The sequence below is a fragment of the Panthera uncia genome, chromosome C2 (assembly GCF_023721935.1).
Source record: "Panthera uncia isolate 11264 chromosome C2, Puncia_PCG_1.0, whole genome shotgun sequence".
Classification (NCBI taxonomy): domain Eukaryota; kingdom Metazoa; phylum Chordata; class Mammalia; order Carnivora; family Felidae; genus Panthera; species Panthera uncia.
This window is the reverse complement of record NC_064810.1, coordinates 33,839,455-33,853,804: the sequence shown is the minus strand read 5'-3', so window position 1 is coordinate 33,853,804 and position 14,350 is coordinate 33,839,455. Positions and strand designations below refer to the sequence as shown.

The 14,350-nt window shown below is 36.1% G+C and overlaps 1 protein-coding gene across 1 annotated transcript in view; it reads left to right on the top strand.

Annotated features, from left to right (window-relative positions):
- GBE1 (1,4-alpha-glucan branching enzyme 1) overlaps positions 1-14,350 on the top strand; it is a 267,235-nt gene that overhangs the window by 83,993 nt on the left and 168,892 nt on the right. Inside the window, exon 3 of the mRNA XM_049628001.1 lies at positions 384-499. Coding sequence (XP_049483958.1) covers positions 384-499 — 116 coding nt within the window. The remainder of the gene's footprint in view (positions 1-383; positions 500-14,350) is intronic.

Below are 14,350 nucleotides of genomic sequence, written 5' to 3'. Positions count from 1 at the left end.
CTAATCACCAAGAATGCATTTCTGTTTTTCCATGTTAACTCCCTTTGTTGATGGTTTTTCTTAAAAAAAGATCCCATCATTTTCTTTTACATTCTATTTATTGATAGAATTGGAAGAACAATTGAAAAAGTTGTAATCTTTAATTTTAAGATGCAAAAGGGAAACTTTCAAATACATTTCTTAAAAATAAATTAAAAATAACCTGCTTTTTTCTAAAAGGTTAGTGAGTATTTTGCTTAACACCTTAGAAAACTTAACATTTTTTAGGCAATTTAATTTCTGTATAAGTAGGCAGCATATTATGCTTTGTTTGAAATCCATTAAATATTAGTCTTACCATGCTGTTGCTAACTGATCTTCTTTATTTTATTTATTTTTTTTAGATGATTGGAATCCATTTTCATATCCATACAAGAAACTGGATTATGGAAAGTGGGAGCTTTATATCCCACCAAAGCAGAATAAATCTCAACTTGTACCTCATGGATCCAAATTAAAGGTACTTTCTACCCTCCTGTTTTTATGTGAACTTACTTTCTTTTTGTTCTGTTTTCAAAGTTTGATTGAAAATATTAGAATGTAAACTGATGCATGATAATTATGGGAGAAACAGTCTAAATATTCAAATAGAGGAAAATTTATGAGAAGTCATCAACAAATTGTGTTATATTGGAACTGTATGTTTGGTAAGGTACTAAACTTATTAACTATTATTATCAACTTTGGAAACTATATATAAGGAGTGATTGAATAATTACAGAAGTCTAACTTAAAAAAAAGAAAATTTGATACAAAAATGAAAACTGTCTTCAAAGCAGCAAATGTAGAGAATTTTTACCTGTAAAGAGAGTCTTGATAAAATTGATTTTATGATGAGCCACATGAATGTGGGAGGCAATCCTGTGTGTTGGAGATCTATGCATTTGGGGGGACATGATTTTCCTGGTGGTTCTTCTTTCTGGTCTTGAACATCAAGGCTCTTGTTTCTCCTGTTCTTCTGTATTAAGGTTACCTGGATTGGCCTAGGGACCTCCTTGTCAGAGGCAGACTGAGCGTCCTCCACATACCCACTGCTTTGCCTAACTGTATGTTTCTGTATTCAGGGTTTACAGAACCCACACAGCTCTCCTCTCTTGTCGCCTCAAGGGAAGCTGGAAGGATGGGTCTGATAGCCTGGATTACAGATTTCAGGCATTTGGTTACGTAACTCCTCTAACATTTACTTGAGTTTATCCCATGCTAATAAAATTATATAATGTTTCCATGTCCCCTTATTTCTTTCCCTTCTTTGGACATATGATTGCATTCAAAGCATTTATCATGACAAATCCTATGACTAAATTATTATTTTTATTGGTGTTCGTTATTTAACAATATTAACTCAGTTAAAGTAAAACCAAAATGTATTGTGTAGTTGTTTTGCAGTTTTGGTTTGGTTTGGTTTTTTGGTCGTCTTTTTATTTTATTTCTCTTACAAATCATGAAATTGTAAGCATATCAGAAAATTACTGAAATATTGCCACACATAATATAGTTACCAGAAGAGTGTATTGCCTGGAATAAAGAGACTTTTTAACATGGGATAGCAGCCAAGGTTCTTCTTAATCTATAGTGAAAAGGAGACAAAGTAGCTACTGTATACAATAAGAGGGATTTACATTTAATATAAATAATCCCTTCTAAGTCAGTATAAACTCCACAAGAATAGGGGCCTATGCTGTTTTGTTTCCTAATACTGTCTATTCTTAATTCTTGGAACAGTGCTTGGCACAGAGCAAACACTCAAGAAGTATTTATTAAATATTAGAGCCACTTTTAGGCCCAGTCCTTGAAAGAATAAGCCAAAGAGTTTGATTCCTGTATAGTTATGTGGCCTGATTTTAGAAAACTCTGAGGCAAGGCAACTGTTATACTGGTGTCATTGTCACTTTAGGTCCTATGGACATTTGTTTTTTATTTTTAAGAACTGAACTTACTAATTTTTTTTTTCCTTTTTAAATTTGTTGCCCTCTTAAATTTGAAAACTTTATGAGTTCTGACACCTTACCTACTTCTTGTGTTAAATGGTGACTGAATTAATTTTGACAAGTCGTTTTTATACGTGGGGAAAAGTGATTGATTACCGAGAATGAATGATTATTGGTACATACAAGCAATAAATGGTAAACATTTGCCTTTCCCATCCAGCTCCAAATCCGTTATACTTTTTGCTATGATCTGAATGTCTGTATCCTCCCAAGAAAACATATGTTGAAATCCTAATGATTGATGTGATGGTACTAGTCAGTGGGGCTTTGGAGGTGCTTCAGTCATGAGGGGGCAGCCCTCTGAATGGGATTACTGTCCTTATGAAAGGGGCTCCAGAGAGATCCCTAGTCCTTCCATCATGTGAAGATGTAGGAAGTCTGCAACCCTAAAGACAGCCCTCACCCGTCCAGCCTGACACCCTGATCTCAAACTTCCAACTTCCAGAACTGTGAGGATTCTATTTCTCTTAGGTGTAGGCCACCCAGTCTGTGGTATTTTGCTATAGCAGCCGAAGCAGGTTAGGATGCTTTGTCCAGGATGCTATGTACTATACTATTCTTTCTTTCAAAAATTTAATTGACTTTGATGAGATGAAATGATCCTATGATTAAAAAAAAAAAAAACAATTGTAGAGGTACCTGGGTGGCTCAGTCAGTTAAGCATTGGACTCTTGATTTTAGCTCAAGTCATGATCTCCTGGTTCATGGGTTCAAACCCTTGTCAGTCTCTGAGCTGTCAGTACAGAGCCTGCTTGGGATTCTCTGTCTCCCTTTCTCTCTGCCCCTGCGTTGCTTGTGTGCATGTGCTCTCTCTCTGTGTCTCTCTCTCTCTCTCAAAAATAAATAAATAAAAGTAGCTTTTACCTTTTCGCTTGGCTTTGAAAATCAGCATCTAATGTAAATAAATGTTCAACAAGTATCAAGTAAACTGTTGTGGAATCTTTCTTCATTATTATTCTCTTAAAATTTCAGTGAAGATAATTGACTAGAAATTTAGGTCCAAAATATTACTCATAGTATTTAGATGTTTCAAATGGTGAGGAAACATTTAGATGGTGTTATAATGTCAATATGGTGATATAATTAGTTTTTTTATTTATGGGAAATGATGTATCAAATTTTCTTTGGAGGAGGGGTTAAGTTCTCTATTAAAAATCAACTAACTTGAGGTTTTTGGCCTTTCTATCTGAAGTATCCCTAGATAGTCTATCTTGGTAATTAAAATTCTTGTTTTAAATTGAACTTGAAAATTTATTTCAGTTCACAAGGGATTGACCTTTATAACTCACTTGAGGATGTTTCTCTTATGAATTATCTGGTAACCATTAACAAAAAAGAAATGTTACCTACCATTGAGATAATAGCTTTGTTTTCTCTGTAAAACATTTTTCAATTGAATGCTTTGGAAGAAAATACTAACTGCTTATGTGGTCATGTAAATGTCTCCTTTCTATGTTTGTGAATTTACCAAATAGAAAATATTTAAAAATATATATATAAGGCTGGGGCGCCTGGGTGGCTCAGTCGGTTGAGCATCCAACTTCAGCTCAGGTCATGATCTCATGGTCCATGAGTTCGAGCCCTGCATTGGGCTCTGTGCTGACAGCTCAGAGCCTGGAGCCTGCTTCAGATGCTGTGTCTCCTTCTTTCTCTGCACCTCCCCTGCTCATACTCTGTCTCTCTCTCTCTCTCAAAAATAAATAAACATTACAAAAAATTTAAAAAAAATTAATATAAGGCTAATTAAACTTTCAAGACTCTAGAGATATAAGGAAAGAGTAGAAGACTACACTCCTGAACAATGTTTTTTGTTTGTTTGTTTATTTTTCCAAAAGGCTGTTTTCAAAGTTGAGCGTACAGGGGATTCACTCCAGAGTTCAAAGGAGAGTGGGGTGAGGGGGCCTAGTAGCATCCAAAGTAACAGCCAGGTAACAACTCTGCCTAAGCCATAAGGAATAAGGAATCGGTTACTGGAACACAGAAAAAGAGTTGGCCATCTTGAGAGAAGCACTGAGCTTTGGTGAGACACATAGTTTATTCATGGCAACCTTACAGGGAAGGAGCCAGGGAATAAGGAAACAAATACGCTCATGTCTCATTCTTCTCCTTCTCTCTGACCTCTTAACTGGGGCTACACATTGACCAAACCCAATGAGAAACCAGTATTCTGGAGAATATGGTCCACATGAGTCAGCATCCTGGGGCAGAGAGCTAGGTGAGAAGTGGATCTGTCCATACTAGTAAAAAGTATTTCAGGAGGTCAGTAAAGACCTCAGGTCAGGATAAAATGAGAGATCAGGGAAAGTAATTCTGGAAGATGGGTTCCAGTGAAGAGTTCTTGTTCTTTTCTTCTGATTCTCATTTTCTTTTCTCATTCCTTTTTTTTTTTTAATTAAAAAAAATTATTTTTGAGAGAGAGAATGAGCGAGCACATGCGCAAGTGTTAGAGGGTCAGAGAAAGGGGGACATAGGATCCAAATCAGACTCTGTGGACAGCAGCCAGCCTGATGTGCGGCTTAAACTCATGAACCACGATATGAGCCACTGAAGTCAGACACTTAACTGAGCCACAGGGATGCCCCTTCTTTTCTCATTCTAATTAATGCTCAAATGACTAGCAATGGCAATGAGAATTGTCTTCTCATTTTTTAGTGTTTAGGATGTTTGTGTATTTTGACTTTTACTTCCCAGTCCGTTACAAAATGAACTAGAACAGAAGTTTCTTGATCCTAGACCTTTAATATTTTCAGAGGATTCATGTGTTATTCAGCTTGGGATGTCAGAACAAAATACCATACACTGGGTGGCTTAACCAAAAGAATTTTATTTTCTCACAGTTCTGGAGGCTGGAAGTTCAGATCTGGGTTGGGTTCTGATGGAAGTTCTTTTCCTGGCTTGCATTTGACTGCCTTCTTGCTGTGTCCTCACATGGCTCTAATCCCATCATTGGGACCCCATGCCATGACCTCATTTAAACCTAATTATTTCCCAAATGCTCCATCTTTCAATACTATCACAGTGGGGATTAGGGTTCCAACATGTGAGGTTAGAGGGGAGCACAATTCAAAGCAGATCATAATGCTTTTCTAATTATATTAAGATGTTACACAATGATTGGTAGAAAGGGGAATAAAACCCAACACCTATATTTGCAGTTTTCTTAGATAAGACACAATGAAAAAAAAAAAGAGATTGCTTTACATTCATATTTAATTTTATCCTCATAAAGTAATAACATGTGAGAAGGTATTGTTATTATATTCTTATTTCCTACATAAGTACACTCACCTGTGGGTTTGAATTGAGGCTTGTCTCACAGCAAAGCCCATGCTCTTAACCATTATGTTACAATGCCTGTTAGGCTAAGGGTTCACAGAGAAAAGAAGGAAAAAAAAAAGTGATACACAGGAAATAAAACTGGAGTCTCAGATTTATCAAATCATCTTATACTATATTTGTATTTGCTTTTTTTGTGTGGAAACTATTATCCCCAATTTCAGGATGCTGTGAAAGAGAGTATTGAAGTGATCTTCTCTAAGAATAGAAAGGAGATACATAATTTGTAGAAGGTTTGGGTTTTAGGGGGTAAAATATAAGATTTGTTAAGTAAAGTGAAACTAATAATTGAGATCTGGAATGAGTTTACTAGACAGAAGGATGCCATTGAATAGTTTGGGGCAAGGATGTGGTGTGAAATTAGTGAAAAATTAGTGAAAAATTTTTTGTATCTGAATATTTGCTTAAGAAGGAAATGTTCATTTGTGCATGAATGCTCACCACTGCATTATTCAAATAGCCAAAAAGTAGAAATGTCCATCAACTTATCTACAGACGATGGTATATTATTTGGCCATGAAGTACTGATACATGAATGAACCTTGAAAATGCTATGCTCAGTGAAAGAAGCCAGTCACAAAAGCCAAATTTTGTATGGTTTTGTTTTTATGAGCATCCAGAATAGACAAAAACGTAGAGACAGAATGTAGATTAGTGGTTGCCAAGAGCTGGGAGAGAATGGGGGTTGACTGCTATGAGTATACGGTTTCCTTTTAATGTGATGGAAATGTTCTGCAGTTAAGTCATGGTGATGTTTGCATACCATGAAACCTTGTGAATATACTAAAAACCACTGAATACTTTAAAGGGGTGAATGTGAATTATTTATCCGATACAATAAAAAAATATGTATTTATTAGTCTTTGTCCCAGTTCTTGGCATACAACTCCTAAAATCCTTGGGTGGGGGGTGGGGGAGGGAAGAAGGTAAATCTCGTAAAGACTACCTTTCATTTCTGGAATATTTTCTTGTGTTATTTCTTTACCAATTTCCTTGTCCCCACAGTCTTTGTTCACTGTTTCAGGAATTTCTAATTCCTGGATACTGAGTCTCCTAAGTTTTTTTATCTTTTTCTATCAAGTTGCCCATCATTTTGTCTTTCTGTTCCACTTGGAGTAATTACTTTAGCTTTCAACTACTTTCATTTTAATAATCACATTTTTAACATTTCTAATAACATGTTTTTGTTCCCTCCCTTTTTCATAAATTCTGTTATTGTTAAATATCCAAATATACTTTTATCTTTTTGATAATATTAGATATTTTCTTTTATTTTTTCCTCGAGTATACTTGTATCTTTTTAATAATATTAGATATTTTGTTTTATTTTTTTCCTCAAGTTTGCTTCTTACTTCCTGACTTTCTTCTCTTATTTCCACCCCCCCCCCCCCACCGATTTCATTTTCTTCGGTTTCTTCTAGTCTCTGTCTTTCATTTTGCAGGCTGTTTCCAAATGCCTGGTGATCCATGGCTATATAATCATATTTTAGAATGAGGCAAGAAAAAACTTTTGAAAATTCTGTGCACATGAACAGAGCTTTATTCATGGTAAGCTTCACTGTTGGGTAGTAAGAAAGTGAGGCAGCCTTTAAATTGGTAACAGTAAGTGGTTTTTCTATGGGATCTCCCACCCCTCCTCACCCCTTAACCAAAGATGAATCTTCCAGTCCCCTACAGGGGGGGTGGATGGAAGGGGTGTGGAGTGTACCTGGTTCTAGGCATTCATGGATGAAGACAGGGAAAGTGGAGGAGGGTTCCACCTTGAAAGATGCTACTGAGACAATCTTCCTACTTTCAGTATGTGAGTCAGTTCTGTCATCTGCTGTACTCATTGTTTCTGGAGACTTCCTAGTTCATTGTTTTTTAGAGCATGAACCTCTAGTCTCCTGTTTGAGGGGTAAGAGGTGGTGTTTTGGAGGGATATACATTTATCTGTACAGGTTAGGGAGGTGTGCTCCAGAGCCCACGGCCCCCTTATTTAACACTGCATCTTACTTCCATAGTATTAGGAGCCCACAGATGCCGAGTCTCCTAGAGGTGCTGTGAAGCAAGCTGACCAGCTGTATTCAGGTTCTTCTTCTGCAATACCCCATTTTAATTTTTTGCCTTGGTTTTTAACCCTTAAGCTACTTTCTGTCTTTCAAAGTTTTGTTGAAATTACTGGTCTCTTGTTGCCTCCTTCTCTTTTAATACTTTTTGTGTTGCTTTGCTGTGATTTCAACAGGCATTTGTTAGGCTTGTCATTTTTAATTCATACCTCTAAACACCCTTTTTTAAATTAAAGAAGAATACAGTACTTCTGCTGGATAGAAGAATATTTTATAATTCTGGGGCCTTGGGGTCATTATATTCTCATGGTGTGCCATGATTATAAGATTTTGGTCAAACTGATTATTTCTTGCTTGTGATGTCTTTACATATTATTATACATGATAAAGATTTTCCTCTTTATGACCCACAGAAAATCCTCTACTCACTTCATTTGTTACCTGGTTCAACTTAATCAACCTTTAAGAACCTGAAACATCTAATTTGTGAGAGAATGCATAGTTAGAATTAGGTACTCCTTCCCTTACCACAAAGATTCTAATTCTTTGTGTTTTCAAAATACAATATGAATGTTAATAAACCTAAATAGCATACCAGGACATGGTCTTCCTCTGTAGATGAGAATAAAGACTTGTTAATTGATTCATTTTTCTTTTCTTTTTTTTATTTCCTGAAGTTCTCTAAAATGTTGATATAAAACACAAAATAAATGTGTAAATTTCCAGAGGTGTCTGTTTGCCTGTCTAAAGACTAACTCTGCTTGCCTAGAGCAGATGGGTGAGGTAGAAAGTGGGAGTATTTTTTTCTACTTTGAGTTTGTTCCACATTAATTTCTTTATCAAATTTTTCTCTTTCTCTTTCTTAATATTTGGTTAACATATATTTTATTTCATGTTTTCTGCACATGACGTAGTGTCTTTCCAGATGTATGTGGAGAGACAAATGATAAAATGCCTGCACCTTGAGTTTATTGTCCATTCGAGAAAACTCTCCATTAACAAATGGGTGGGCTTGAGCATTCTGTGGCTGGGAAGGAAGTAGAGGAATATGCTTATATTTTTTTGAGATGGTCGTGGCAGTAAAAGAGGAGTAAGTAAATGGCATATATGGTTGTTTCTCTTTTTTTCTTTGTTAGTGGTTTAGTTCTGTTCATTTTTGGCTAAATATGAATGGGGCCAAGAAGGAACCCAAGAGAGAACATGACAGGGAGAGAGGACAAAGAGTTAGAGATAAATTTGGGGGGAAGTGGAGAGATGGAGAAGAATAGAGGTCACAGGTTTAATAGTCAGGGAATGATTATGGGAAGAGATGCATTTTAAGTTTGGGCTTGTGGGAGTTAATAGATACAGATTAATGAATAGTTGCCTGGGGTCAATTAGAGAATAAAAGTATGTGAAGTCAAGCAAGATTTAGCAGGAATTAGCAGTTCTATATAGGAGACAGTGACCAGTTTGACTGATGAGAATATCATATGTATAGGGAGACTTAAAAAAAAAAATGGAGAATCTCTTTGAGGAGATTATACATTGAAAATGTGCAGGATAACATAACTGCTAAACTTTTTTGCTTTTTTTTCTTTAATTCTGCTTTTTTTTTTTTAATCCATTTCTTAAAAATCTCAATAATTTTTGGGGGGCAACTGGGTGGCTCAGTTGTTTAAGCATCCAACTTCGGCTCAGGTCATGATCTCACGGTTTGTGAGTTCGAGCCCCACATTGGGCTCTGTGCTGACAGCTCAGAGCCTGGAGCCTGTTCTAGATTCTGTCTTCCTTTCTCTCTGCCCCTCCCCCACTCACACTCTGTCTCTCTCTCAAAAATAAATATTAAAAAAAAATTTTTTAAATCTCAATTTTTAATAATGACCAACTTACTCTTTAACTCTGCCGCCCCCCATTTTGACCATTAGTGATCTTATTTTTCCCTCATAAATATTCATACTCTCTCTTCTATAACATGTAAAAATAACTTCATTTTCAATTAACAAAAATTTGCCACTATTAGTGGACCCTGAATATTTTCTCTTTTTTCTCTTGTATGGTAGGGATTCCTAGAAAGAAGAACCTACTGCCATATGCATGTGCTCTTTCCAGATCCCCACATCCCATTCATTGGTTTCTATCCTCCCTTACTCTTAATAATAAAAAATAAAATAGTACAAATAACTGGGTGGTGGCACATTTAAACTTAAGACCTATGAATGAAGAATGTAAATCTCCTCTACCATTAGAAATAATTTGAACTGTATATTTGTATCAGTATTTCATATAAATTGATGTGAGTTTCAAATGTGTCATGACGTATGATAGGGTCTCAATCTTCTGCAGTTTCTGAGGGATCATTTGTAGTTATTCTGTTGGAAAAAAATACATCCATTTGCTGTATACTACCTGCCAACTCAAAACTTGTCATAAGTCATTGTTTTTGTAGTTTACTTGTTAACACTTTTTTCCTAAGCACATTCCATAGAAATTCTTTCAGCCATGGCTTGAGGTCTTATGTATTTTATATTCGTTAAGGATTAAAATTTCCTTATGGACATATAGATTCAGAATTGTTTAGATGAACGTAAGGGAAGGTGGGGGGAAAGAGGGAAGCAAACCATAAGAGACTCTTAACTATAGAGAACAAACAGGGTTGATGGAGAGGAGGTGGGTGGTGGGATGGGCCAAATAGCTGATGGGTATTAAGGAGGGCACTTGTGTGTTATATGTAAGTGATGAATCATGAAATTCTATTCCTGAAACCAATATTATGCTATATATTAACTAACTAGAACTTAAATAAAATTTTGAAGAAAAAAAAAATAGAATCGAAGTGGTTTGCTTTTAGCGTGTTGAAGACATTGATGCAGTTCTCTTATATCCAGTGTTACTGATAAAAATCTTGATTATTTTATTCTCATTCCTGTGCATGTAATTGGCCTTTTCTCCTGGTAGTCACTTAGATTTCTTCTATATCCTTGCTATTGTAAAAATGCCACTACCATCTATGTTAACACATGGTTTTATTTCTTACTCTTTTCCTGAAATGGTCTTATCCTTGTAACTCATCTTCTTCGTGGTTCTCATTTTTTCCTCAGTCCATTTTCATATTATAGCTACAGTCATCATTCTAAGAGTTTAAATCTGCTCATATTATCTGCTTTAAACTTGTGATGAACTCTCCCAGTCCTTGATTTGGTTATAGCCTGGGTTTTTATACTGTGTCTAGAAGCTGACCTGGGGAGTTTTCAGATTCCCCAGTACTCACTTGAAATAAGGAGATCCTTTCTCTGTTTTATAGTTGTGCTCCCATGTATGATTATGTTTAATAGCTTTTCTGTTTTGAGAGAATTGAACAATACTGGCCTCTAGTTTAAATTCTGTACTCCTTAGCTTGACATACAAGGCCCTCCATGTCCTGGCCTCTGGTTTTATCTCATGATTATTCCCCCTTTTCTCTTGTCTGTCAGAAAACTTAAAATTAAGTGAAACATACAATGGCAATAACCATCCAACTCCAGAGTCCTACACCATTATCTCACCTTCTTGCCCTCCAACCTTTCTCTCCTCCTGACCATTTTCTTTTCTTTAATTTTTTTTTTTTTTTTTTTTTTACATTTATTTATTTTTGAGAGACAAAGAGACAGAGCACAAGTCAGGGAGATGCAGAGAGAGAATGAGACACAGAATCTGAAGCAGGGTCCAGGCTCTGAGCTGTCAGCACAGAGCCTGACGCAGGGCTCGAACCCACAAACCATGAGATCATGACCTGAACTGAACTCGGACACTTTACCCACTGAGACACTCAAGCGCCCCTCTCCTTTGGACCATTTTCATTGTAACTACTGATTCTTTTGTTTTCATTTTGTTTTTAACTATTACATATTTTTTTTTAATTTTAAGTTTTTTTTCTCCTGTTTTAGAAGTAAGAAAAAATTAAATGTATATAAATTTGTGAATTAGGGCTTCAAATTATTTCAGGTCAAGACCCAAAATGTTGTTTTAACATTTTACATCACCTGTGAGTAAATAGATGGTGCCCAAATCTTTTTCCTTATTGTTCAGAACCAGTTAGGAGGCTACAAAATGGATTTACTATGGGATGTGCCAGAGGTCCGAATATTTAGACGAGTACTACGAAAAGGGAAAAGTCCAGTTATGGGATAATGTCACTCTTATTGTACCCCAAACTAATCATTCTATGTTATTTCTCTCCTGGCGAGACACATCTCGTCTCTGTTTTAGACATTTTCCTCATTGAAAACTTTTTCTAACCTTGAGGAATATTTACTTTTGATACAATGAAATAGAAATGTGGGATGTACTATTACTATATCTCTGTCTATTTTGCTTAAGCTATAATAAATTATCAAACTAGTTCTGTTTTCTTTTTTAGATATATAGATGAAATCTTACTACAGCTTGTTTGCATTAAGCCTGATTTCTGTGCATTGGAGTTTTCCATGGCGGGATGAGGAGCAGCGTGGATGATGTAGTTTTGTTTTCCCTTTTCATTTTCAAGCTAAAGGGAGCTTGTAGAGGACGAGGTGGTTGGTGAGCTGTTACTGGCAGTATAGGGATTGCTTTCTGAAGTCATTATGAATTAACAGCTAATGGGTAGCGTTCTTTGGTAGCTCGTTTATAATTGAGTGCAGATAGATGAAAATCAAACACAAAGGGAACTCAATTTTATCATTAATTTTGACTTTGTTTAACGGATGATTTCTGGGCACCACAGCAGCCTTTCTAATTTGTCTGTGTATGATGAAGAAACTAATCATACACAGCTCAGAGAACAAATAACATACGTTTTCCCAAAAAGGTCACCTTCAGAGACAAGCACAAGAGAAAGAATCTTATAAACCTGTTGATTTTTTTTCATTTTCTCCTATGTTTTACTCTTCCTTCTAAGAATTCAATATGTAAAACAATTATTTCATAATTTAATATATGCAGTGATTGATTGTAAAGAATTTATAGCCTAAGCTAGGCTATAATCAGTTTGTTTCTTTATAAAAAGATTCCTTTATTTATTTTATAGAACTTACTGTGTGCCAGGTGTTAAACACTTTATAAATATTAATTCATTCATTTCTCATAGCAGCCCTATCAGGAATGTCCTATAATCATTATTCCCATTTTTCAGATGAGGAAAATGAGGCACAGAGATTACATAACTTGCCCAGTCACATAGCTAGCTGATAGTTGGTACAGCTGGGATTCAAACCCAGGAAGGCTGACTGTAGAGGTTGTGTTCTTAACCATTATGCTATGCTGCTATAATTTGCTAGTTTAATTATACTTCCTGTGACTCCTTGAGAACTTGACTTGAAAATACTACCAAGCATAACCCTTGGCTTTAATAATAAACCTTTGCAAATTCTGATATGTTTTTACAGTACATGTTTTTCTATGAGCAAGTGGCAATGACTGTAATAAATTTGGGAGAACAAAAAAAAACAATCATATCTTTTTTTAATTGTTAGGAACATTCAATAGAACTTATGCTATTAGTCATATACATGTATTTATATATAATATATATACATTTCAAGTTAGGTATTTTTTTTTAAATTTTTTTAACATTTATTTATTATTGAGAGACAGAGAGACACAGAGCGTGAGCAGAGTAGGGGTAGAGAGAGGGGGAGACATAGAATCTGAAGTAGGCTCCAGGCTCTGAGCTGTCAGCACAGGGCCTGATACAGGGCTCGAACTCACAAACTGCAAGATCATGACCTGAGCTGAAGTCATTGGCCCAACCAACTGAGCCACCCAGGGGCCCTGCAAGTTAGGTATTTGATGGAATCATGACTACTAATAGATGACACCATGATGTCAAAGTGAGGGCAGCTTACAATGAAGATTTTCAAAGGAAGATAGGCACACAAATTGAAACGGTTTCATCTTATGATGTTGCTAGCCACTGGGTACATATGCATGTGCGCGCGCGCGCGCGTGTGTGTAGATGTGTGTTGGTAGGTGTGTGTGTAGTTGGTTTTATAGCTATGTAAGCCAAAACATTCTAAAGTAAGGTGGATTTTACTTTGTCCTTTTTAAATCTAGACTAGTCCTATACCTGGTGTGAACATACATCCATGTCATACCTCTCTGGCTAGACCTGTCAGCTTGGGCTCTGATGAAGGGACAAGTTTCAGAAAGCAAGGATCTGGTGGTTGGGTGAGACTATACATGGTACCTGGAAGGCCATCAGTGTCGTTATAGAGTCAAAAAACAAAGAGACTAATATATCTACCAAGAAAAGCTGAGGATAGAGCATGAAAGAAACCCAGTCGTTTATAAAGCTGGTGTGGGTAGACAGAGTATGGTTGGAGAAGTCTGTAATTAATGTGATTAAAGAAACAGAATAAGGTGTGATGTGAGCCGGCTATGGTGAGTGAGGTTCCACCATGCTGTTGCTTTTTATTTATTTATTTTTAATTGTAATGTGTTTTGCTGGTCCAGCACTACACTGGGTTGACTTTATTAAGGTTTGGTTCAGTGGGACATAGGAATCTTTCTCAGCTATAATATTAGGTAAGATATTGGTTATTTGGCTTTGTCAAGCACCAAGATAGCAGTGTCTTAATCAAAATAGATGATTTCATTTCTCTTTAAAGTAAAAGTTCAGGTCAGTAGGTGTTCTATGGATAGTCTGTGATGGGTTTCCTTGTTACATCCTATCGGTCTTCTGTTGCCAGGGGTGTTACTCACACGATAAAAAATATTTGCCATCTCTGTGTTTCCCACAGAAAGAGGAAAACAGGTCAAGGCATTCCCATTTAAGGTTGTGAACACATCATTTCTATACACATCCCTTTGGTCAGATCTTAGTTTCGTTGGCCATCCTAGCTACAAGGAATGTTGGAAAATGTGGTTTTAGCTTGAGGGCCATTTGTCCAGCTAAAATTCAGCAGGTTCTGTCTTCAAGAAAAAAATGGAGCATTGATTTTGCAA